The sequence below is a fragment of the Gavialis gangeticus genome, unplaced genomic scaffold, assembly GCF_001723915.1.
Source record: "Gavialis gangeticus isolate Ggan-Ray unplaced genomic scaffold, GavGan_comp1, whole genome shotgun sequence".
NCBI lineage: Eukaryota > Metazoa > Chordata > Crocodylia > Gavialidae > Gavialis > Gavialis gangeticus.
In genome coordinates, this window is record NW_017729009.1 from 21,676,783 (window position 1) to 21,703,985 (window position 27,203).

General features: G+C 41.4%; 1 protein-coding gene across 1 annotated transcript in view; it reads right to left on the minus strand.

Annotated features, from left to right (window-relative positions):
• Window positions 1–23,224: 23,224 nt before the first annotated feature.
• The window catches only part of PFDN4 (prefoldin subunit 4), a 4,251-nt gene continuing 272 nt past the window's right edge, over window positions 23,225–27,203 (minus strand). The window contains exons 2-4 of the mRNA XM_019510216.1: window positions 26,812–26,919; window positions 25,687–25,830; window positions 23,225–23,655 (exon numbers count right to left, since the gene is read on the minus strand). Coding sequence (XP_019365761.1) covers window positions 23,524–23,655; window positions 25,687–25,830; window positions 26,812–26,919 — 384 coding nt within the window. The 3' untranslated portion in view covers window positions 23,225–23,523. The remainder of the gene's footprint in view (window positions 23,656–25,686; window positions 25,831–26,811; window positions 26,920–27,203) is intronic.

A 27,203-nucleotide genomic window follows, 5' to 3' on the forward strand; every position in this document is an offset into this window, starting at 1 on the left:
CACGTGTGTAAATGTGTGTGTGTGTGTGTGTGTGTGTGTGTGTGTGTGTGTTTGGCATCCCCTGGGCAGTTGCCTATATCACCCGTCCCTAAAGCCGGCTCTGCTTCCCTAATCCAGGGTAGGCTTTGTGCATCTCATAATGCCAAACCAGCAGATTTTATGTAGACTGGTTTAAATGGTGTGAATCTTTTCTTTTCTTAACGTGCAGGCCTTTTCTTGAAGGATTCAGTGTATACACATCTAGGAGGGGCTCAGCATTTCTTAGGACCATGCTTCTATTATGCATCTCTTTGAACAGGGAGTGGGTAGGATAGTTTTGTGACCTACTTTTAAATATGCAAGGGGAAAGCATGCCAGACACTTTCTAACTGACAGGGATTGATTGATTTGGTTTATTGCCTTTAGTGTTATATGTCACTGAGACATACATTGCATAGTGTTGTTTATTATTTAGCATTTGATGCAATACCATAAACAAGAACAAAGTGTATCTAACTCATTAAACGTTATTATAATTGTATAAACCAGTCCCTCAGATAGTGTTTGCACTGCTACGATACAGAGTGTTTCCGTAGTTTATTTGCAGAGAAAATTAAGTGCCTCATTTTAATGTTGTATATCTCCATTTTTAAAAAGTCATAGAAATAAATCTTCTAATAAATGGAGCTAAGCCCAAGGGGGTGATAGGCTGGATGGAAGCAGCATTGTAGCTGCTATACGTTGACAGATTCCTGGACTCCTAAGGGATTCTGTAGAAGTTAGTAAATGCTCTGTGTATATGTGTGACGGGGAGGACGGGCACCTGCTCTTGGTGCAATAAGCATTATAATAAGCTGACTCAGTCAAAGGTATCTGTCCCTGCCAATGAGACTGTGTACGCTCTTGGGTTCTTGAGATGGAGAAGGAAACAGCACTTCCCACAAAAGCACCTGTTTCATCTGTGGTGAGCAATAAGATGTCTTTGCGGGACTATCAAGTAGGACTAACAGTACCCAGTCTGTTTAGGTCTAACTAAGTTCATGAGGAAGTTACAATTTTTAGGTAACATTCTGGCTCATCTCCTAAACGGGACAAACCAAAAACAGTTCTGAAACTTGCATTGGGATTTTGTTCCCTGTGGGGCCCACTTCAAAGCTCTTGTAAAGCTCTAAATAGGATGTTGCTGTAGTGCTTCAGAGGCTGCCTCTTCTGGGACTTACAAGACAGCTGCAGTTGTCCTGCACACCATGTTCCCAAAAAAGCCTACATGTTGACTTGATATAGATCCCTAAATAGAGTGATAATGCCTTATCTCTCTAGTATTACTTTATCAAAGTGATTAGGAGGTCTATTGTGATCAATTCTGGCCACACTGTAAGGCTGGCCTCTTTGCTGCAATATACAGGATACACAAAGTCCAAAACCCATGATTAAATCAAGAACAGAATGGAGAATAGGTGGTTATCCTCCTGGACAGATCTTCCTGTTTATTTAATCCTCCTAAGAACAAGCCTATTAAAATGGTACAAGCAGAGAAAATTACATCCCACCTTGAAAATAAATGTATTTCAAAAACCTAATATAAACAAATAGAATTACATCCTTGTCTTATGTGTTAACAGGAGTGAGCCATGAAAAAAAACCTTTATGCTCTGCACCTGTCACTGTATATCATACAATCAAATTTCCCTTTAAATCTCATCAACTGAACTCCCAAAGTCATTGAAGAGATAATAAAATAAGTTATGACACTCGTCTGGTATACAGCTAAATGTCTTTCATATATCTTTAAGTGGTTATTAATCTCTGAATTAGTTTAGAATACATTAACCTTCAAGGTAAATTAGATCAATCAAGAAAATGACTCACAAGACTAGGTCTATCTTTTTTGCTGAAATTCAGAGGATGTGCCAAGAATATAGCAGCAGGGGGGAGGGAAACCCATTCAGATAGAGCATTTTAGTGTGCATGCATGTGATATCATTTATCATGGGAAGGCTCTGGACACCCTGTTTTTCATTTTTGTTGCTTTCTGCCTAAAATTGTTCCTCTGCACAAGACAAATGAACAATTGGATAAGGACAAAATGTTTACTGTTTTTGCTTAATATAGGAATTATGCTGTAAAAGCAGGATGACATGAAAATCAGGTATAATCATCTTCTAAATTTAAATTTGCTTTCCACTCTGGGATTATTTTTAGCTTTGTTTACTTTAATTGTGTGAATGGCTGAAAAGCTCATTCCTTTCTGTTTTGCAAAAGGCATGCACAGCAATGTCATTTCTCCCATGTCCTATGCAAACTTGGATTCAATCTTCAACTTTTTCCTTTCAAAACAGAAGGGGAAAAGACATTTGTGGGGAATAAAGCATCGCTGCAGCCTTTTTTCTTTGTCCTGTGTCCTCTGTCAATCCAAAAATACTTAACAAATTCAAAGTGTTTGCTACTGAACATTTTCCAAGTCACAGTTTGGGAGCAAGGAAGTATGTCTTAGGGGAGGACCAAGTGTTTGGAGTAAGGCTGACTATGGTTTGGCATGCTATGTGTTTGCATAGCCCCTAGCAGAAACTCGAACTGCACAAATTGTTGCTGCTTACGGAGCTACAACAGATATTTCTCTCTCCCATTCTTAATAGCTCAATTTTAAATCTTCACACTGAAGTCCAGAAATCTTGTAAAATCTAACTCAGTTGTCTACCTGGGTGCAGTATTCAATACGGCTGTGCCAAGCTTTGGTCCCTAAGACTCAGCCTATATGGGTTCACAAAACACTAAATGGCAAAGAGGAAGTAAATAGTAGGGATATATGATGCTTCAGATGCTGGTTTGATTTGGAGGAGATTCAGCCTGATTTGGTGGCTGAATTTCTGAATCCAAATCGAATTGGGGACCAATAAAAAGGTTCGAATCGATTCAAAGCTCTCCGAATCGATTTGGAAAAGATTCAGAGAGCTTCAAAAATTCGGGCAGTCCCGACCCACTGCAGCAGGGAGCTGGAGCTGGACTCAGAGCTGGTAAGCAGGGGTGAGGGAAGAGGGGCTGGAGGAGTGGGGAGAGGACCATGGGGGGGACGCCTGCCAAGCCCCATACCCTGCCTGCTCCCCCATCCCCTCCCGAGTGCCCCCGACCTCCCTCCTCCAGGCCCCCCCCGTGGCTGCCCCGCCCAGCCCCAGCTTCCGGCCCTTTAAAAAAAGCCCTGACTCACCGGTGTTCCTTGGCAGGGGGGGCAATCCCCACTGTCCCCCACTGCCCCATGCTGCATGGGGGCCTCTGCCATGAGCTTCCTGACCCCCTCCACTCCCCTAGCCCTCGCATAGCTGCCCCACCTGCCCCAACTCCATCCCTTTAAGAAAAAATAATAACCACCCCCCCGAGACTCACCAGTTCCTGCAGTGGCCTTGGGGCTTCAGGAAGCTCATGCAGAGCCCTCCATGCAATGTGGGGCAGTGGGGGGAAGTGGAGATTGCCCCCACCCAGGCAGGAACGAGTGAGTTCGGGGGAGTTGTTTTTTTTTCTTAACGGGCCAGAGCTGGGGCAGGCAGGGCAGCCATGGGGGGCCTGAGGGAATGGGGAGGGTCCAGGGGGCTCATGCAGAGCCCCTCACACAGTGTAGGACAGTGGGGGGCAGTGGGGATCACCCCCCACCCAGCAGCACCTGGTGAGTCAGTGCTTTTTTTTCCCCAAGTGCCGGGAGCTGGGGGGGGAGGGCAGCTATTGCCGAACTGGGAGAGCAGGCGGGGGATGGGCCTGTATGATCTGGAGATTCGACTGATGTGGCCGAATCTCTAAATCAGATTTGAGCGAATCGATTCGGGACAGTGATTCGAATCACCGAATCGAATCCCTGCCCCCGAATTGGCCGAATCTGAAGCAAATACTAGCCACTTCACACAGGCCTAGTAAATAGGGGTTCACTATTTACTCTCTCACAAAACAAAAACTAGGGGTCACAAGATGAAACTAGCAGGTAGCAAATTTAAAACTCACGAAAAGAGGTTCTTTTTCACACAGTGTGTAATTAAAGTGGGGAACTCATTGTAGAAGCTGACAGTTTATCCCCATTCTTGGAGGAAAGGCACATTAGTAGCTATTGAGCATGGGAGTTAGGGATACAGCCTCTGAATCAAAACTTCCTAAACCTTAAATGCTGAAAGCTGCATGTGAGAGAGGAACAATGGAAAAAAGCCCTGGTCATACCTGGTTCACTCTACTTTTCAGCATCCACTGTGTGACAGGATACTGGGCAAGAGGGACCTATGGTCTGCCCCCAGACATGGCAATTCTTATGTTCTTCTTCCTCTTCTATAGAAATGGTTATTCAGGTAGGAGGTGCTTTTTTCCTAAGTTTAATCTATTCTATCTGGGTAGGAATCTCATTTACTCCAATTATAGAAAACCATGAATAAAAGCTTTGTCCTCATTTAAGTGAATATAAGACTAAAGATACTGTTTCATCTATCTTTTTTGTAATTAAATAGAAGGATGAATGCATGCTATCAATAAAAGTAAAATGACTGTTTCCTTAAAAACAAATCAAATTTTAATAAGCATTTTAATTGAAAGTCTATTAAATATGGCAATAAAATGTTATTTGAAAGAATGATAACAATCTTGACACCTACATGATACATTACAAACCTCATTGACAACATTGACTAATTCGTGTTTACAGCACTCTAAAAGATAGATGAGTAAATATCTTTAACCCCAACCCAATGACAGACAAGGAATAGAGAAATGGTTGGAAATTTTTAGTCAAGGTGTTTTTAGTCAGAAATTGAGTTCCCAAAAGGAACTCATTCATCGCTTTATAGATAGTTAAAATTGGAGCCGGCTATTTCAGGTTTACTAAACTGAAGTATTTTGGTGAATCTCAATGGGAATTTTATTGGGACTGGGAATCTCAATAGAAATACTTTACAGGATTTTTAATTATTTTTTTTTTAGTTTTTACTTTTTTGTTATGGAATAGAGCAGGGATGTCAAGCTCATCAGCTTGTCAAGCTCACCTGAAGGCCAAATGAATGGTGCAGGACTGGCCTACAGGCCAGATTGGGCCCATGGACTGGGCCTGCACACTGGATCCAGCACATATCTTGGAGTGGACCTGCACACCACATGCAACGCATGGGGCTAATCCAGCATGCACTGCATGCAGCATGTCAGTCAACACCAAGGCCAACAGGTAACACCACAGGCTGGATGACAGGACTTCACAAGCCATAGATTTGACGCCCTTGGAACAGAGAAAATTATTACAAAAATGAAAACCCATTTCCCTGTACAGAAGAATTAAACAATTGGCTTTTGATACATGAGGTCAAGTTTACAGTGCAGGAGCTCTTATGCCCGTCATCCATATGTGTTTGACTAGACCATGCCTCTTGGCGGTTTCACACTGGTTACTGTATTTTCATAAAGAATTTGAGATGCAGTCAGAATTTTCTGCTTGTGTGTGGCCCACATTTACTTGAATGTGGATAGTGATACAGCCACCTACTGTTTTAACAGGGTCTAATCTGGACACCCTTAGTTCCTTATTTTAGCACTCTGTGTTTATTAGTTACAAGGTTTCTTGAACTTTCTTCCAAAGCATCTGGTAGTGGTCACTGAATGAGATGGGATAACAGGTGAATCTAGTTGGATGTTCCCAATGTTTCTAATGAAACAAATAATTTGGAACCAAATAAGAGTAACAAGTGCACATATGTATGAGCAATCTTTAGTCTAATTCATGCAACCCAATACTAAAACTAGCTCAAAAGATTAGTTGTAAATAAGAAAAGCTAATCCTCCAAAGACACATTGCTAAGAAACTACTTGCCTGTTTGTGGCATCTGCTAGTAAGTCAGAATCCTCTTCTGCAGAAATTGTCCCAGGTCTCCTGAACAACTTAAGCCCCATAAAACAACTGAAGTTTGTAAACGTGAGCTCTGAGTCAGACCAGCCCTTCATCATTAAGATGAGGTTGTTCAGTAAAGCCACTTTCTAGATTTATTCATAGCACTGTCATTGTGAGTTCAAACTCTTGTTCTTCAGATTTCCTCTTCCAGGTGACTGATGAAATACATCCGCGAACAGAACCAAACATCAGGCTGGAAAAAAAAAAAACACAATATTTTTCTGTCAACTTTCCTCCAACATATATTGTGCTAACATGAATGAATGATCATTCTGGGAAGCTCCCAGTTATGTGCTAACAGGAATGAATGAACATGCTGAGAAGATTTTCCCATTTATGAAAGTTAAGGCTACAAAATATTTTCCCTAATTATTTGCATATATTATAGGGATGCCATAATGCATGGGACATCTACTCTATCTAGTGGCCAGTATAAGATGCTATAGAGGAAGATGCAAGAAACCCTGAATTAGGCATTTATGAACGAATCTCTTCCCTGAAGGAAATTTTCTTCCTGAACTTTCTTAGTCAATGGTTGGCACGTACCATGAAGCATTAGGGTAAAATCTTGTCACCACTGAAGTCAACAGAAAAATTTGAATGGACTCTAATAGAGTCAGGATTTCACCCTGAGGTTTTCTGTGGTCTAAATCTTGGCGAGAGGAGTTTGTTTGTTTGTTCTTTTAAAAATCCTTATATTTGTATCTGTGGATATTTGCCTTATCCATAGAAATGACTCTGTTCATGCTTCTCCATTTGCCATCTGTGAACATTGTGGTGAGTGTGTTTACTTGCAGGAATATCGGTGGAGAGAAAAGTAAATTGAAAGTAAATATAGCAGAAGATGCACAGGGGAAAAAATCAAATTAGAAAGCATGAGTTCATGCATTGAAAAACCTTCCCATTTTGATGCCTTGGATAAGCCAGATTTCATTCAGGTACGATCATACTAGCAAATAGCTTGTGTTTCCAATCTCAAATATCCATAAACAAATGAACCCGAATGAGTTGAAAATCGAGAATTATTTGGTGAATCTTTTCTGAATAATTAATAAATATGTGAAAATCATGCTCTGTTGTAGGCCGATTTGTGAACAGAATGGGAAACAAAATATGTTGAACAAACTATTCATGATGAATTATTTATTCAGCTCTAATAAAATTCTTTGTATGGGACCTCTTTTCTTCATGGGTGTCAACTGTAAGGAGATACATTATTAAAACATCACATAATTCTGTGTTTACAATATTCAGGAAGGCAAAGTTACTTGGGAATAAAGTTTTGCTACTATCTATGGAAACTTCGATGAAAAAAAAATGGAATTGCTTTAGAAAGGCTTCTTCTGCTCCAAGAGAAATGGTTGGGAACCTTTTTCCTATTTGCATGGGTTATGTTCTGCAGAGCTTCTACATTGTTCAGGCAAAGCTTTCATTAAGGTCAAAGATCCAGTTACACCTTTTCTTGGGATCTTTGGTAAAATGAAGAGAGCCTATTTTATTCTGTGGCCAGAACTTGTGGTCCTGGAAGCCCTGGGCCTTGTTTTGTTGTTCAACGAGTGCTCATTTCATTACTGGACGTGACAACAGCAGGCGCTGGTATGAGTTCTGCTATGTACCCTTTCAACACTGAGACTTAATTCAGTTTCCTAGCTTGAAAGCTGTAAACCCATGCTCACATAATATATAATATGATCTTGTTTAATACATGTAGGCAGAACACAGGAGAGAAAGGAACTTCTGCTTGTGTAAGCGCAAAATTTCTTTATGATGCATAGAGTGGAAACCAATAGAATTTTATCAAATAAGTACCACTATCTTTGAAGCCATTACACAGTAAACAGCCCCAGGATTTAGGGGGTCTTAGGCATTGTGGTTCTGGACTTTTAAGTGAGTTCTTGATGGGTCAAAGAACTTAATAAGATGGCTAAGACTGAGCAAACCTCAGTGGAAAATAATGGTCCAATGGCGCATGAGGCATCATCTTTCTTCAGTGCCTCACTGCAGGCTTACTACTCTGACTGTAGTGTAATGATGAAACTTGCTGTACAAGTTCATGACACATGAATCATCATCTAAAATCACCATCAAATGCTAAGAGTGCCTGACTAGTGAATATAACTAGTGGCATCTGCCTTGTTTCCTTATAGTATATTCACATTGTTATTGGATGTAGGGCAAGTTTTCATCTCAAGACTGTAAGAGGAGATGTTTCTACCTGAGCCAAAGCTTCCTTCATTTACCGGCACAGATTTTGTCTGCAACATGAACTGTGGGCACTGAGCTGAGTGTTTCTGCCTCTGACCATCTGATTTATATATACCAGTGGAGATCAACCTTCTGGCCCGACAGGCCAGGTGAGTGGCATGGGGCCAGTTCACAGGCCAGGTGTCACAGGCCAGGATTGGGGCCCTGCATGGACTCAACTGATCCCCGCCTTGCATGCCACAATTTGGGTCTTATAGTTATGTGCATACTTAGACACCTGCCACAATCAAGATCAAAGATGCTGCAAAATGGATCCTATGACCCCAGCTGACTTCCTCCCCTTTGGGCGGGGGGCTGGACTCAACGATCTTCCGAGGTCCCTTCCTGCCCAAATGTCTGTGAAATCTATGAAATCTATGAAAATAATGTTTTTTCTTTAAACAATGCTATTTTAACAGTTTGCCTTGTTCAGTGCCTGCACGATACAAAAACAAGGGGGGAAATCTCCAAAATCCTACTAAGTATTGGGAAGGAAAAATAGCATTAGTTTCATCAGATAACTTTCTGATGTTTTATCTTAATGAATCTTCTAGTAATCAAGTGTCCATCGCATTCAGAGGGGCAGAAAATATGCATTTTACATGCTGTAGCATTAATTTATGCAGAGAGAAATTCTAAGGAAGATTTATTTTAGCTAAGTGTGTTTTGCTGTGTGTTACTTCAGATTTCCATTCCACACACCCCCCTGGGCAAACACATTAAAGCACATATTATGGGTCAGGTTTATTATTTTCCTTGTGCAGATTTTTCTTTGGATGTGTGGTTTTAATTAAAAATCCCTAAACTAAAGATTTATTTTGAGAGAGATGAGCACTAGTTTGTTGCCAAAGAAACTAAATCCGTAGAAGGATTGTCCATGAACTAGACAGCTGTTAGGTTTGTTCCATCATAATTAAATCATATAGGAAGGTAAGGAAAGTCCACTCCACTCAATTTTGATGTCTTTATTAAAGCAGTTATTCAAAAGCAGAAATCAGAATAAAAGTAATGTTTGCTTCTCATCTTCCTTTTAGTCAAAGTGACAAAGAAGGTGAACAAAGTGTGTGTTTGGCCATGAGCTGCCCATTTCCAAACCATTAGTTTCTGAGATAAATGCTATGAGCTTGCATCACATTCATTTGGCTTGCTAAAAACATGCAATGCTCTTTCTTGGTGGTTAGCATTGTTACTGCCTCTCTTCCTGAAATGCAAATAAAACACTTTAGATATTCTAGTTCTGTGTTACTGGCATGTGTAATATTTGATCTGTCCCAGGATGGACATGGCTTTAAATAAAAAGTGTAACACATGTTCTTCTAAGTACAAAGTGGAGAGAACTGGTACATGGTGAAACAGGAAGCTGAGAACTAGGAAGTGATATGTTCAGCAATGGTGGCTGCGAGCACTTTGGGCAAACTCCACTGGTTTATACAGTGCCCAGCCCCATAAGGCCTTTAATAGTCCCTGAATCTTTGAGGAAGGCTGAAGTCAACCGTTTTGCTTGCCTTGTTGTTATTGCTGTTGCTTGGAAAAAGTTTCATTTCTGTAGTAATTCCTGGAAGTCCTATGTTCAACAAGTATCTGCCCAGAAGGACTAGAATCCCCTGAGAAAACAATTTCCAACTAAGACTTCTAGACTCAAAATCAAGGTAGTCTTTAGATACGTCACCTCTTCTGGTGCAGATCATCAACCACACTAAACAGCCACAATATTTATTCAGATCTTCAGCTACTGTAAATTGGTCTTCAGGGCAGCTATGCTGAATTTATACTAGTCAAAGATTTGCAAAGGCCATTAACCAAACGTGAACTTTAAAAAAGTTAGGGATTCCCCTGCCCCTCAACCTTTCATACCATGCTCAGCAGTTAGCACTGATGACCCAGATATTGTGGTATTTTCCAAGGGGAGTTGACTTTTTACTGGCCATCAGCCATCATTGTGCTTTCCCCATGCTTTTCAAGCTGGGTGGTTAGAGAACAGAACAGCTGTTGTGTAGGATATAAAATTCAAGTGAAGAAAGCATGCTTAAAAAAAACCCAAGCTAGGTAGAAAGAACTGTTTCACCTCCATCATTATTTGTGGTTTCCTCTGAAATGCCTGTGCTATTCCACCAGGTTTATTAGCAGAAGTAGCATTTCTATGGTAGCCAGATTGGTGCAGAACAGTGATTTTAATTCCCTTCAAGCTTTTAAGTGCTCTAATAAAGCTTGATAATCAAGAAAGGAAGAATTGTCAGCCTGACTCTATGGTTCATCTCATTATTCTTTATAAAATGGCTGTGTCTTTTCATTTCTCAGCAATGCAGCCTAGTTTGATAATTGTACTCCTTTCTAAGCCATGGGGAAGAAAGGAAATACGATGGGTAATGACATCTGTTCCTTGAGATCTACTGTTTGGGTGAAATAAAAAAAAAGAAACAGATTAAAAAAATGAAATAACAAAAAAAGGAACAGATTAAAAAATGAATTAAATTAAATCACAGGAATAAAAATGTATGTGTATGCCAATCTTTTTTTTTTTCAATTTGTGCTCACTGTTGTTTGCCCTTTCCCTTAACAGATAACATCAATTTCTTCTTTTTTGTTCTAAATCAATATTTTGCACAGAAATAAATGTGGCTTTGGTACCGATTTGGAATCAATTGTATTTGACCGTCACTGGGAAATTAAACAAACTGCTTAATGCAAGTCACATCCTGGTTTTGCAAACATTGACTTGAGAATGGCTTCTTTACTGTGAGATTCTTGAATGCTTTTTTCTTTTTGAGGTTTCGCTATTATCTCTAACCTTTAACTCCTCAGTCAGATTTCCAGGGTTCAATAGACACATCCCAATACAAATACTTTAGTTTAAGCGCATGAATTTCCCCATGACCTACTGAACAGGTGGGACAACCGATTATGGTCAAGCTGATAAAGGTTACTCTAAATGCTGCAACAAGACTGATTTTCTTTTTTCTTTATCATGCTGGACATACTACTGATGAGGAAAAGAGACTAGCTTGATAAGTATATTTTGCTCAGTTCCTGGCCAGCCTCCCTGTAAGAGTCATACAAGGACAATGTCATAAAAAGCCCAAGTTCTCTTTCAATCTTTTATCTTACCTGAGGGAACTAATGCTAGGATCCTATAAAGTGAGGCAAAAATGGTTGACTTCTGTGAAGGGAAAGCTGGTTAGGACCCTGCAAGATCTGTCCTCGGAACACTATATGTAACTCAGACATGAAAATGATTTTCTTGATGCCTCGGGTCTTAATGTCCAACATCCTGATCTCACAGCAACATAATGAAATCAAGCTCAGTGCACCTACACTGGAATGCATGAAATCAAACTGGGGTGCTTTTCCAAGGCATTGTTTCTTTTTTTCCACTGATGTTGAGATTCTCTTTAGAAATGGCTAGAAGGGACTTCATTAGCGCTCAGTGAATGGAAGAATGGTTCTGCGTCTGTCAATATTATTTTTATCTTCCCAAAATGATAGAGATTCCAGGCATGACTGAGGTCACCTCTTACTGTATACTGTATGTCAGTGTATAGGTCTTCCTTGTTCAGTTCCCAAAATGAATGCTAATTGTCGCAAAATGGAACTACATAGTCCTATTATATTGAGATGTTTAATCTCAATAAAAGTTTTCTTAGTGGCTTAAAAAAACCACTGTGCCATGTGATTATGCAAACTACTCTTGTTCATTATTTCAGTTTTATTGCACTAGCAAAAGACTGAGATAGTTTAAATACCAAACTTAAATTTCCTTCTCACTTCCTCCTTTCATTACATTGCCTAGTGGAATATAATGTGTCACAATTTTGGCTCAAATTCTGCATCTGGGAATTCATATGTAAATGATGTGTTAATGGTGGACTTCTTGGCTGACAGCCATATGATACAGGAGTAGAAGAAAAAGCCATTAGCTATGTGTATACATGAAGATAAAGACATTGGAAATAGCTTTTATAGAAAATCAGAGCTAAAGCATATACAGAGAACATCTCTTGACGGCCTGATCCAAAGACAGTTGATCCAAAGTCAGTTGGAGCTGATTTCATTTGTTTTTTGAATCTGGCTGCTACTGATCTTAGGTTGCTTTAATTAAATTTATATTTCATTTTATTTTCCAGACTGTGATTGGTATCCATCAGCTCAGCAGCTGGGAAAACCTGAGAAAATTGAGGTCTCCTGTTCACATTATAAAAATCTAAGCTGGACCAGACGTCTTGCAGTGCACAATACCGTTTGCCCAAGTTGGCCTTGGAAGATTATGGCATTGCCAGTAATGAAATTATTCTCAAGGCCTGATCCAAAGCCAGCTGATGTCTGTGTAGATTTGCTTTCACTTCATTGGATTTATATTAAGTCGATGGCAGAAGTAGAAGGAAAGTCCCATACTCAACTCATTCAGAACATTACAGCGGACAGACTGCCACCGCAATCATTGGAGAAACTTCTGAAACCATATGCCTGAATACAAGGTCAACCTGGTAGGGTGGAGGTCAATGGAAACTTTACCAGCGGCTTCAGCTTGAGCAAGATTAGTCCCAAGAGGAGAGGAGGAAAAGGTGCAGTGGCTTTTCTCTTCCCCTTCTCCCACATCCTGTCCTCTTTGGTGTAGTGGAGGCTTGTGACCTAGCTTGTGTTTTGATGTTAAAATCCAGAAGTTCTTCAGATAATTTCATTGCTAATGGGGAAGTTACTCCATGTAACTCCATTAGCTACAATGGGGAAGTTACTCCATTGTGACAGTTGCATCATCTGAAACTTGTGATAATATTCTTACTCTGAATTTTAATTGGGATTGAGAGTGAGACTGATGACCAGTGAAACTGTTCGGTCACAACTCTAAAGCTATATTAAGATATGCAGTAGCAAAGACTTATTTGTATTAATAAAGATAATGCTTATGTAGCCCTAGATTCTAGGGTGAAAAACAGGTCCACTGGCCAGGCTTAGTTCAAGAAGTGGCATGTAGATTGGCATCAGATCTTCTTGAATTTGCTGAGTTCTCCAAATTTCCCTCTAGCCTATGCCCAATATTTATAGATGGCTGGTTTTAATATTCTAATAAATGGACTGATTGGTTTTATTTAAATTTATTTGTTTCACTCAGAGTTTTTTTCATATCTGGTCATGCTTTGGATGGTGCATGCTTAACTTACATCATTGCTCCGTAGGTCAAGCTCAGGTCAGGTTGTGACACTGCCTGTTACCCATGGCTTATGCTGCACAGGCCTATGATGCATGTATGGCCTACAATATGGAATAAATCTTTGGTTTCATGCAAAGTGAAATACAATTTGTGTTTGATTAGATGTTTGTCACAACAAAAGTAATGACAATAAAACTATATGTCAAGAAGTTTTAGCCAATGACAATGAGAAACCGCCAAGCTGATATGTAATCTTTTGTTGATGTCACCAATGAGAAACAATATTTTAAATATCTAAAGCTACTTTGCAGGCTGTCATCTGGAAAAGTAAAAGTGTAGGAAGCTCAAAGTAGATGTCAGAATAGAATGTACAAGTAAAGTGTCATTTATAGCACATCATGGGCATGAGACAGAAATGTTAAAAAAGGGCTGACTATTACAACATTTGCATAGGCTCAGGGCATATTTTGAAATAAAGGTGGACACAAAACTAGTGAGTAGTCACATCATCTATGTACAATAGCTTGTTTTTCTCAATGGTGGTAAGGAAAGCATCTTCTGCCAGTAACCTCTAACCCTGCAGTGGCTTGCATTAAAAGGAAGGTGACCTTCAGATTGTGAGACAACTAATCTAAGCAAGTTCAACTTTGAAGCAGTACAGCAGAAAAAATCTGCAAAGGTTATTTCCCCAAATCTGCTACCTGTAATGCTTTTATCTCCTTTTATTATCTGCCTTTATTTTGCTAAATCGCACCATCAAACTGGCAGCAGGAGGAAGTCAGATGGCTAAAGGAAGGTGATCATTGAATTCATGAGTCAAAGCTCATGAATACCATAACATGTCCAGTTCAGGTGAAAAAATAAAAGTTCTACGAAGAAGTTCACGTTCCCATTAAATCTGTTGGGCTTTTCTTTCCTTGATAGTCAAAGAGCTCACCTTGAATTGTTCTCCCCAGACTATTTAGTGGACAAAAGCAATTTTGCACAGTAATGCCACCAGCAAAAACTTTTATTAACATCCTCACACATTTTACATTTGCACATGCGCGCACACCCAAACCTGCTCAAATGCACCTCCCAAGTTTATTTCTTAATCCATGATTATGGGGAGATTCATAGACAGAAGGGTACAGAGTTAAAGGAAAATGTGTAGCATTGGGAAGTTCTCCTTCTGTTTGATGCAGAGACCCTATTACAAACCCTACCCAAACAAGTGGGTGTAACCATACACCTAGCAAATAGTCACTTCGGTGTATTTGCTGGAATAATTACACAGGCCAAATGTAGCCAAGGGTGAACATGGTATTGTGTGAACTCACTTGGTCAGGTATGTAGAAGCCCTAATCTTTTTTTTATTTTTGTGATCAGCGCAAAACTTGGCCTCTATTTGTTCCTGTCTTGTTATTATTAGGTCTTGGAGGAGAAGGGGGAAATGATAGCATTTTCAGTGCAGATATGATTTTGATTTAAAGTATGAAGAAGGGCTGAAACATTTCCTCCAGTGCTCAAGATCGTGAGATACCCTTTATATCAGTACTTCCCAAACTTTTCCTCAGCATGGCCCCTCACTCCCAACCCCATCCGCTGATGTGGCAGCCCCATTTGGGGTTGTGATCCACAGTTTGGGAACCGCTGCTTTATAGGGTACTTGAATGATGATTTATATGAGGACCACAGGAAACTAAGATTTGTCTGGAAGTAACTGAAGTCACCAGTGTTTCAACCAAAGTATATTCAGTACAGATACTACCCTGAATGTTAGAAATGCTCTCTCCTGACACTGTCACCAACTTCTGTTTGAAAGCACACAAGGAGTTTTTGAACATTTGTGCTGGGAGACAATTCCAAAAGACAACTCCAAAGCTTTCTGCAGACACATTTCTAATTGTATTATTAAGCAACAGGGATTGAGAAAACGTGTACTGAAATGAAGCTGTACGTTTTATTCATTTCCCTGAAGTGCTAATAAAAACCAGTCTCTAGTGTTGCATCTGCCATCAACCCCACCTTTGCACACTGAGGTTAATAATCTTTATTCTGGGTTGACTTATTGCTCTAGGGTTTCCAAAGGCAATCAAGTTTTGCACTTGGATGTTATAAACATTTCTTGGTCAATTACTGGCTCTTACTACTGAAAAACCTGTCTTCATTCACACTTCTATCACCATGGTATATATCTAACAGCCATTTCAATGGCAAATGCAAAAAAAAAAGGCATTAAAATCCATTATTTCATCAAAGCACTAACAAGTTGAATCTTGGGGCAAGGAAATGACCATCCAGCTACTAAATGGGAAGGGTGGACTGGAGTACTGTATGCTAATGTGCTTAGAAGAAATTAATTATAAACAGTGATTGAAAACTTCTTTGAGCATTGAATAAGGTCTTTGCCCCTTCTTTTTTCCTCCCCTTCCCCAGGCACTTTATACTGCAAAGGCTTCAGGAAGCAGACAGAAAGCTAATGGGACAACCAAAGAGTCCCCTGATAGAAAAAAAATCCCCACGGGGTGCACCCTTATGTTAACCATTTCAACATCTGTCCCCGTGTCTGGCAGTACTGGGAGCAGTAGGGGAGACTGGCAGATCAAGCTGTACTCTGGTCATTGCTGGATAGTAGGATTGTTCCTGCGAAGGGTACTTCAGTGGTTATGATACTAGCCTGAATTTTAGGAGACCTGCATTCAAATTTCCTCCTCTACCACAGACTGTCTGCTTGACCTTGAGTCAGTCACTTGAGTCTCTCTGTGCCTGTTTCCCATCTGTAAAATAGAGAGCTGACCCTACCTGACAGGTGGCTTGTGAAGTTAAATGTATTAAAGACTGAGACGGAGTGAAAACTGGTGAAGTGAGGAAGCTATATAAGCATGTATTTTGGAGAGGCAGGGGACTGTTACTTCACGTATAGCTTATAAAATCCTGTATACTACTTTAAATTAGACTAAGGACTCAGCTGGCCAAGATTAGAGAAATGAAAGGATGGCTAAATGTAGGGTCACTATCCATCCTGGTTTGGCCAGGACACTCTAGGATTCCAGATCCCGGTCCTGGCCAGGTGGTCAAAAGTCCCGGGCCAGGGTCTAGCAGGGAGGTAGAGCAACATGGTGCACCAGGCAGGTGGCTGGGCAGGCACCACTGCTGCTGTGCAGGAGTAAGGAGATGCCATGTGGGGGAAAACTAGAAACAATGTCCACAAACTCCTGGAAGATTGTTTCAGGCTGAACATTAGGAAAAACTTCTTTACAATTAGCGTGTTCAGCTCCCCCCAGAGGTGGTGCAATCATCCACTGTAGAGGTCTTCAAGAGAAGACTGGACGGTCACCTGGCTGGGGTTGTCTGACCCGAGATGTCTTTCCTGCTCATGCAGGGGGCTGGACCCGATGATCCTTTGGGGTCCCTTCCAGGCCTATGATTCTGTGTGCAGGAGTAAGGAGGTGCCACGTGTGGCCGGGGTGGTGCCTGCTCCAGGATCCCAGCTTTGCTCCCACACAGGAGCAGCCTGCTTGGCACACCATGCTGCTCCACCTCCCGGCCAGACTCCAGCCTGGGACTTTTGACCAACTGGCTGGGACTAGGCTACAAAATCCTGGAGTGTCCTGGCCAAACAGGATGTACAGTCACCATACCCAAAGGTCATTTCACCTGGCTCTTGAACAGAACACAGCTTGACCACCCCTGAAACTCTGTCCCATCCCCCCTTCTACCCCTGCCCCCTAATATTTTCAGTGTGTTGAATGGGCAACTTAGTAAATACATTAAGAGCTTTTAAGAAGGTGGTGTCTTATGTATATCAGATATGAATGTGGGGAAATATTAAATACCATTTTGATGTACATCAGTGGCCTCTACCCATAGTGGCTAGATGAATGTAATATGTGGAAGAATCTCACCATGTGAAATAAATTAGCCACTCAGCCATAAAATGTAAGGCAATGTCCTGAGGAACTTGTGGTAGCCAAAGAAGAGCTGTTGTCTGGGTAAATTGTGACCATAATAATAGCAGGCTGATAGGTACCAGGAGACTGGCAAGAAGTGGTGGAAGAAGGGAGTGAAGAGCAATGGCTTTTCTAAATGTGAATTAAGCTGCTTCTGTCCTACCCAGACATGTCTTGTGCTACTACTGTTCCTTAAGGCTCTCTCTCTTTGTTAGAACAGCATGGCCTTCACTATGCCTTTAGCTTTTTTTTTTAATTATTTGTTGCGGAAAGAAACCCTCTCCAGTCATCCACATCCACATTTGATTTCTTCAGTGCACCCTGTGCAGCTCGATCAGAAACTAACATTTAATTGCAGAAATCATATATTTTTCTTTATGACTGATGTAATCAATACAGACTCAAATCTCACTGTGAATAATTTCTGTCAAGCCCTATCATGCCTCTGTAAATCACAATTTTTTTCTTTCATGCATCAGGCTATAAGAACAATATTAGATAAATGATCTGAACCACTGAGTCATGCAACTAAATTGCAGAAATTCTGTTGCTAGAAAATATGAGTCCAGCATCTCCTCTTATGACTTTGATGAAAAGGTTAGTGTGGCAAAATTATTTGCCACTTCTTACAACTTCCAAATTATTATTAACCAAATTTGATTAGAGAATATAATCGGTTTTTCAATCAGTCAGTAGAGTTGCAGAAATTAGGATTTGGGGAAGATACTCTCCCAACATGCTCCTGTGACTTTTGTTTTTTTTGGAGGGGGGTGGGGGACACGACTCATAATTATATTTTGCTCCAAATGTGTTTTAATAACCCTATATTTAAATATGCATAAGTACTATTACATTCTTAAATTGCACATGCAATTATCAGGTTCCACAAACAAAGTAAGCATGCTATTGCTGCTATAATCTAAAGCACTGGTTCTCCAACAATTTAGACTTGAGCCACCATTTGTTAGATGCAAAGCACCTCTCAGAAAATGCCAACTCTTACGTTTTCACCTGTTTTTTGACTGTGGAAAAAAAATAGAACAATTTTTCAGTTGCAAAGAATGCAGAAAGACCACAAGTGGATTTGTAATTGGAATCTCTGGGTTTATCTTGTATATCATGATTGCTTACCTAACAGCCCTAATATTGTGTGGTATCTGGTGGCACTCTGGCTGAGAATCACTGCTTTAAATATAGAGAAATATCTTGTTAAGTGAAGTCTGTATTAAAACTATGGCCTTGGATTGGGATAAAATATTTTATTTTAGGGTTGTGCATTACCATCATGGAAAATTACCATCATGGTTCTGACTACCGTCTATTACTGTGAGATACTGCAATAATACAGTCATTCTGTAGCTTTTTTGTGAAAGATCTGAACAGGTTTCACATCTAGCCCTGTAGCTAGAGGTTTATACTGAATTACAGATCAACCAGACCATGTCCTTGCAAACAGAGGATTGCACCCAACTGTTTGTTTTAGACATTTGTTCAGGCTAGTTTGAAGAGCTGGCAAGTTAAATCCTCTTGACATCATTCAATGAAATAAGCTGACCTTCCATTGGCTGATACTCCACTACTCTCCCTGATTCAATTGCTCAAGTAAAGGGAAAAGCAGCCCCCAGTGACTTTATGACTTGCAGAATTGAAACAATATGGCAAAAGCATGGAAACTGTATTTTTATAACGCAGAACAAGATTTGGATAAAGTTCAGTGCTCAGAAATCAAGAGCTCAGCCTTCTAAGCATGCACAAAAAGCCGTTAGATTGAAATACTTAGCCCTTACACACATTTCTTCTTAAAAATGCTTTACAAATGTGATTGATTTGACAGTGCAGAATGACAGTAAACCATTTGCATTCTGACAATAATATTACTGTCAAGTATAGCTAAATGATTTATGACATGAGCAAAGGTGCACAGAGGAACAGAGCTTTTTGACAGAGCATTTTGGTGGGTTATATTTAGACTGTCTGAACAAGATAACTGTGAGGCAAACATTATTAGAGATAAGAGAAATTTCCAGTCTGCATAAAACAAAAGTACTTACAAGATGGGGAGCTATTTAGAATACATGCTAACTGAAAGACAATTACACAGATACATTATGGAGAAAGAAAGTTAAGAAACAGGGGTCTAGCAAATGTTTGTAGGCAATTGATTTAAAACTCAGTGTGTTCATTTCCACACTGACAATAAAAAAAAATGCTTCCCACATTTTGTGTGGACCTAAATTAAGCTGTAGGTAGGGGCAGCATAAAAACTCATAATTCAATTAGAAAAGTGTTAGGTACATAACTGCATGACAGAATTGCAAGTGCTATTATCCAAACTGCATGAGCAAATAGAGCAACTGTGCATGGTGGCTCTTCCATCCAAATTCTTGATAATGTGCACGCAAACAACATACACTTTAGACAAAAAAAACCCAGGCTTTAGGGTGGGAATCAACTTGAAGCAAGTGAATCAAGCTTGCTTTTTAACAAATTGTCCCCACATATTCTGGCACTGTGGTAAACCAGTATGTCATTACTTAACAAAAGTACACATGAGCAATTAGTGTGGACTATTCTAAGAACTGTAGCAGCGACAGTCACATGGAACTAGATGGGCAAGTGTCTATCCAGTAAGATCTTAAAGAGCATTAGAAACGGTAGCAGTACTCATGGATATACAGGGTCTTTTTGGACTGCACTGGTGAGTTCTGTAAAGGATTCTCTCTCCCAGAGAATTGCTGCACTACAATCCTTCAAAAAATCCCATTGGTATTAAATATTGGAAACTCACTAGTTGCAACTTGCTCTCATTTTCGAATGAGGCAAACTCAAAAGCCAGCCTTTTGTATTTGCCTGCTTGGAAACCACACTACTGCATTATCACTTAACACTGGGCTGTCAAACTCCCAGAAGGCCAGATTAGTGGTGCAGGACCAGTGTATGGGCCAGATGAATAGTGCTGGCCTACCCAACAGGTTAGATCTGGCCCCCATCCCTCCACCCATGCCAGACCCAGTGCCTGCTGTGACCAGTCCAGAGTTGCACCTCTTTTGCATCCTACTCTGAAACCTGGACTGCATCCTGGACCAACCACAGAAGACAGTGCAGGTGTTGGATCCGGCATGCAAGCTGGTGGGGAGGGGGATCCAGTCTGGCTGTGTGCAGCATGGGTTGCAGAGCAAGCACCTTGTGTCCCTGACCCTGCAGACAAGGCCAGTCTGGTATAGGCTGTATATGGCATGTGGGGTCAACTTGAAGCCCAGGGCCACCACCAGAGGCTGAATAATGTGGTTCCAGGGATTGAATCCACCCCATGGGCGTGATCTTTGACACCCGTGACTTAGCACTTGAAAGCTTATATCCATGAATGTGCTCACTGCAATAGGGAGTGACACAAATCATACACAGGGGAGAATTTAAAAATACGGGGAAATAGCTAATCAACACGGCAGCTGAAGTCTTGTTCTATTGCAATTTCTTTCTCGTAGTCTATAAACAGCATCCTTACTGCAAGCAAATTTCTGGCACTGCAGTACCATCTGCTGGGCAGTTGTCATTATTGTCTACACTTTACAACTAGGTGCCTAATGCAAGACTTTGGGAGAACTGAAGCACCTAAATCCAAAATGCTGTTGCTTAGCTCCCATTTAACTGCAGAGGTACTAAAGCCATGGGGGGACCTCACTGTTTGACTTTCAAGTTTGCTGTGTACCTAGTTGTCTAGTTTATGCTATTTGCAGAACTACCTGTCTGAGCAGCTCAGTGCCTAAATTCCAGGCAAGCTCATCAGCATCCAAAAATCAGGCAGAGAACGCCCAAGTCCTCTAAGCAACTTAACTCCCTGTACTTTGAGCACAGTAGGTGGGGTTGTGACAGCACTGCTGTTATGCCTCTCGTTTCATAAAATATCCTACTGCTTAATGCTCCCCAAGAAACAGGATATGGTTTCAATTCCCTTGTCTCCTGAGGTTTAAAGACATCTGCCACTTTCTCAGGAGACTACCCTAACTAGCAAGCCACACACAGAGCTGCTTGAAGGCACTCCTCCTATTGAAGCTGTGCCAGTACACCAAAAAACAAGTTTCATTGGGACAGAGTACAAGAGAACATGATTGTGGGAGAGTTGCAGATTCTAAGCAGAAGTCACCTCTTGTCTGTGTTTTGTCTAAGCATGTTTAAAAAATATATATATACACACACACACACATATATACATACATACACACACACACTTAATCAAGCCTTGGAGACAGGGCAGGTAGGGGAACCTCTGATTTGAGAATCCTGCTGGAGCTTAGGAACCATATCTCATGCCTACCATCTTTGCAGCATTAGTACATGAGTTGTAGGTCCAGCAGAAGAAACTTAAGACACAGTGGGCACACCTACGTGAGACACCTTAATGCACAATGGACTGTTCTACTGCACATTAGCGTGACACGGCAAAAACAGTCCTAGTGTGCTAATACACAATAGAATTAGTCTACTGCACATTAAACATCTCCAAAAAAAAAAAATATATATATTACACCTTTGCTACTGCACATTATTGCAGCTATTGCCTTTAGCTACCTCATATTAGAGGTACTAACCTTAATGTGCAGTAGCAAAGGCACATTAATGAATGTGTAGATGCACCACTTAAGTGGCTTTACCAAAAAAGATTTGTGCATCTCCAGTATTAAGCAGGAGCTGAGCACTAATTCTGAGTATCCAAGGGGCACCCAAACACTGGACCCTTTGTGGATTCAGTTTGCTGTCTACATACTGCAGATGCTTCAGTCAATTTATCAAGTCTTTATTGTAATATATTGCTTTCAGCTGCAACTTTAACCTCATTAAGCATTACATTAAAAAGGAACTTGAACAAAGTTTCAGATGTTTATTCATTCATAAGTAGCAGTTCAAATCAGGAGGAAATGGAAGCAATTGTTTCCCTATTCAGACAGAAGTAGGAGGTATCAGGCCACTAAGGTACAATTGCTAGGCATATTTTATGCGACAAAAATGCACTTATTGTCTAGGCTATTAATTATAAATGATTAAATGATTTAAGGTTTTAGCTCAATATACAGCCACCTAAAATCTCTCCACCTCGAATCTCTGAAATCAGAGATTTAACCTATACCCCTTACTTGGAAACCAGAAGATTTATAGAGTAATGTGACATGGCAGAAAACTCAACCAGCGAGGGAAGTGCATTCAACAGTAATCACTCAAAATTCAATGAGGGGTTTTAAATGTCCAGCTTTCAGCCCCACTGGGGTTAAACCAGCAGGCTGCTAACTATAGTCTGTTAAATTCAACTGCCAAATCATCACATGGCAAATGAGAGGTGATCTGAGGTAACAAAAGCTCAGTGCAGTCATTCCTGCCAGTTCTTAATGGTTATATTATGAGCTTTGCAATTTGGATCTGTTCCTGAAAACCTGTTTTCAGAGGTAAGTGAGTTGGTTGAAATCTTCCCCCCTACCCCTCTTTTAAGGAAGTTTCTAGCATTTATTGTAGAAGACTCCAGACTCAGAAACCTGAAGAGGTTCACAATCAAGCAATATAATTATAACCAAGTATTTACAGATTATGCAAAAAGCAAAATCCTTTGAGAGAGAGTATAAGTCTAAAAGCATTGGATGGCTTGCAGTCACACTGCTTCACAAATACAAAGATACTCATGGAAAACTTCTATGCAAAACATACAGTGAAACGAGTAGTTGACTGTCAAAACTGGACAAAGACTCACTGATGTGTGTGTGTGTGTGTGTGGGGGGGGTGTACTTAGCTTTCCTGAACCTCAGTTTTGAAATCTGTGAATTGGGAATAATATTTAACATCTTATCAAATGTTTTATGATCCTTGGATGAAAAGTAGACTTCTATAATTAAACAAGTCCAATTATAGTAATCTACTGCACTTACTATTATTACTCTCAAGGATCCACTGTAGTAGACTGGAGCAATTTCAGATTTTTAGCCTTTTGTATATTTCCTGAATACTTTCACCAATCACCCACAAAGAAACCATGAAAAGTGTTACAGTTGCTTATCTTTATTATTATTTTAACAAACAGCCTTTAAAGATTCCAATATTGATGCTCTACCAATTATATTTGAAAGGCAATTGTTTTTTTTTAAACAAATAAATAACTGCAGGTCTGTCAAATAAGAAAGCTTTCTTTAAATAGGTGAAACCCATGACTGGAAACTCATAAAAACAATAAAATTTGTGGGATATTTTTTAAACATTATTGGAAGAAGGGAACTGCCAAGGCTCATTATTTAACCAATCAATTAAAAAAAAATGTATATAGTCTACTTGGAAAACATCTAACTATCATCTGCTTCAAGGTTTATGTTGTTCCCAAACTTTGCATAAAGCTGTACTTTCAAATCACATAATATCCTCTGAATTGATTCCACTCTAGATTCTAATGCTTCTATTTCTTCTTGTAAGTTTTTCTGAAAAAGAAAATATTAATTATTAACACCAAAGCAAAATGTTTAGTAGTGATTTATGTATGGACCTATGGGCTGGATAATGCATCAAGCAAAATATATTCAAATTAAAGCCATGAAGTGAGAATGGGACAGAATTCAGAACTATCCATCAAAAGTTCAAATTCAGGTCACTAGTGAATCAGAAATAACTACTCCCTAGTTGCTATTCTGGGACACTGTGTAAAATGATTTAGTGTACCAGTGCAAATTGCTAATAGACAAGGTTCTCTCATCATAAATACACTGAAGCCGAAGAGTGGAAAACTAGTGTTTCAGCTACTCTTTCTAATGACCTCTCTAGGTCAAGGTGAGAGTACAGAGAGCAGGGGCAGGCAAAATACAGTCCACGGGCTGGTTCAGCCTGCTAGGCAATTGCATATGGTCTGTGGGCACCCCCTAATTGTACCCTGCCCAGCCCCTGCGTCTCGCTCCTACCCTAGTGTGCAGAAGGGCCCCAGCCCTTCTGGGCAGAGCAGCTGCTACCACTGCTGCAGCTGCCAGGGGACCTGCTCAGCTTCCCCAGTGGCTCCTTCTGACCTTGCTGCAGTGCTGGCTCCAGGCATCAGGTAGGGAAACAGTGGGGATGGGTAAAAGCTGCAGCTGGGCAGGGGCAGGAAGCATGGGGCTGGGGCTAGTGGCAGCCTGCACTCAAGGGCCTGGTGGGAGCACAGAGCTTGGGTAGGCAGGGTGTGACTGTGAGGAGAGGCTGGGGAGCTGTGGGGACCACCCCCTCCACACACACACTGCCCCCCCATAGCGCACAGCCCCCGCTGCTGGCAGCAGCAGTGGAAGGCACTCAGGGCACTCATGATCTGTGGCACCCGCTGCTGCCTAGTGGCTGTGGCTCCAGTCAAGGCTGCACATGGTGACAAGGAGCGCAGTGAGGCCAACCCGTCTCTATTGTGTGGGGCTCCACGTAGCACATGTGCAGCACCCACACTCACAAGCCACCAGGGGAAGTCCCATACGACGGGGCCTTTGCCGCCACGTGCAGTTGCTGGGACTGTCAGAAGTGGTAGAGCCCTACTTCATGCTTCTATGGCGGCAGCTGACTCCATCGCACACGGTTTCCCTTGGTGGCATGCGAGTGCTGTGCCACGCATGGCCCCATGCAGTAGAGGTGGGCCAGCCTGGCTGCACTCCTTGTTGCCATGTGCAGCTGTGGCTGGAGCCACGCGCAGCAGTATCTGCACAGGCCACAAGCACCCGCTACCTACTGTTGCAAGCAGCAGGAGCTATGCACCATGGGGGGCTGTGTGGGGGGGGGGGTCCCCACAGTCCCCCACCCTCCCTTACACTCCCCCCAAAACATACCCTACGCCCTCCTCACATAACCACACCTCTCACAAACCCCACGTGCAGCCCCTCCACCATACAGCCCCCCACCCCCAACCACACCCCATACACAAAACACAAAAGTAAGATTTTATTTTTGACTTATTATGCAGTCACCTCTATATATACACTACACAAATATAAATCATGGGAAAAATATTTTTTTGGAAATAAAATTAAAATGTGTTATAGTAGATGTTTGACATTTAGTATGCGATTTGTTTTTTTTCTGGTTCAGATAGCAGTCCCCTCCCAAAATGAGTACTTCTGGGGGTAAGGGGTGGGACTTCCAGTGGCAAAGGTCAGTGGGTGGGGGCAGGACTTCTGGTCCCAAGATGGTGACCAGGCAGCGGGGCACCTGTCAAGGGGCAGGGCTACTCTTACAGCCCTTGACAGCTCACCAAAACTCATTAAGCGGCCCTCCAGCCAAAATAATTGCCTGCCCCGGTGTAGAGGAAGATTCTACTGCCACTGCTCATGTTGCCCTTGTGCCAAATTTAACCAGTTTCAGACTAGGACAGATCCTGCACCCTGTCACAGCAGAGGTATGCAGAAAGACAAACCAATTCATCACACTCCATCCATTCACCAGGAATGCTGATCTCTATTTCTTACTGTAGCATCAAGAAGACACAAAACTCCCTCTCCCTCACAAACCTTTGCTTCTTCCAACATCTCTTGCGTCTCCTCTTGGGAATGGCTGATGAAGACATCTCCAATCTGATACGGTATCAGAAGTGAATCATCATCATCGAGCATCATAGTGTCATCACATGCATCCTCCAAATTGTGAAGTTGTTTCTATAGAGTCAAGACACAGTAAGAAAGCTGTTGCTTTGTCCTGCTAGTTATTGCAAAAAATAAAATGGATTAACAAACTAGTTGAGCTTTGCAATACACTCTTTACATGTATGTTTAACTTTAGTAGCATATTAACACTGTAACCCCATTAGTTTCAGTGGAATTGCACTAGCACAAATCTACACACGATACTCAATCTTTCTATGCTAATCTATTTCCTAGACACAGGAAACACCGGAATTTCAAACTCCTGAACATAGTGTTACACAGGAAATGATGAGTTCAACTGGAGAAGTTGGGGTTTGGTGCAAGAATCATGAAGTGTGTTATGAGCTGGCTAAATTAGTGAGTTTCATCGAAATAAGACCTACCAGATTGGAAGAAAGGTTTCGAGTCAAGTTTTTTGAACTACTGATTTTAGTATTATCCATCTTGATTCTATGTATTACGTTATATAACAACCAAGGGTTGTGCTAGTCTAATCTATGTATAAACATATTTGGGAGGCACTGCCAATATACTTTTTTAATCTTAAAGAAAAACAGATTTAAGGAGGAAAATGTGGAACATTTCTGGACACCCCAGAGACTGGTGTTAGCATCCTTGAAATTAGGGGCGGCCTGTTCAGTACCAACGCAGAACTAATATTTCCAGTTTGGGATGACAGTGACACGGAGACAGATGAAACCGATACTGTCCCAGAAAACACAGGGTAGTAAATAATCTTAAACAAGCTTATTTTCCTCTAGTATTGGAGAGGTGTCATAGCTATGATGCTCCAGGATTTTTGTAGGCGATACCTTTATTGCAATAACTGCATACTATTTTAAGATGTCACAAAGTAAACTTTAAAATCCAGTGCAGACGCCATGTCCTTTTGCTTTCACGTACCCGCGACTCCAGACCTAGACCCCAAACCTAAGCATCTCCATCACGCACTCGGTAGAGCCGGGGACGCGCAAGCAGGTAGCGGGTAGGTACCTTTTTCACTTCTATTTCTTCTTTCAGCTCTGTGATCCTGCTGGTATTTCTGGCAAATTTGTTAATTTTCTGTTGATCTTCAAAAGTAACATTGACATCCTCCGCAGCCTGTTCAGGAAGAGAGGTCAAAGCAAAAGCTACGTGGATATTCAGTGTGCCGAGGACAGAAGCAAACCCTGCCCTGCTTCACCCTCCCGGGACGCCTCGTGGCCCGCAGGAGCCCCACGAGCCGCCCCGGGGCTCCTGTCAGCAACCCCACCTGGCCCGCGCGGCTTCCCCCGGCCGACAGCCGCGGGTCGGATCCGGGCCCCTCGGGGACAACGGCTGCAGCGGCCCGCGGCGCTCAGACACTGCGGGCCCCGTCGGAAACGACCGCGTTTCTCCCACCCTCC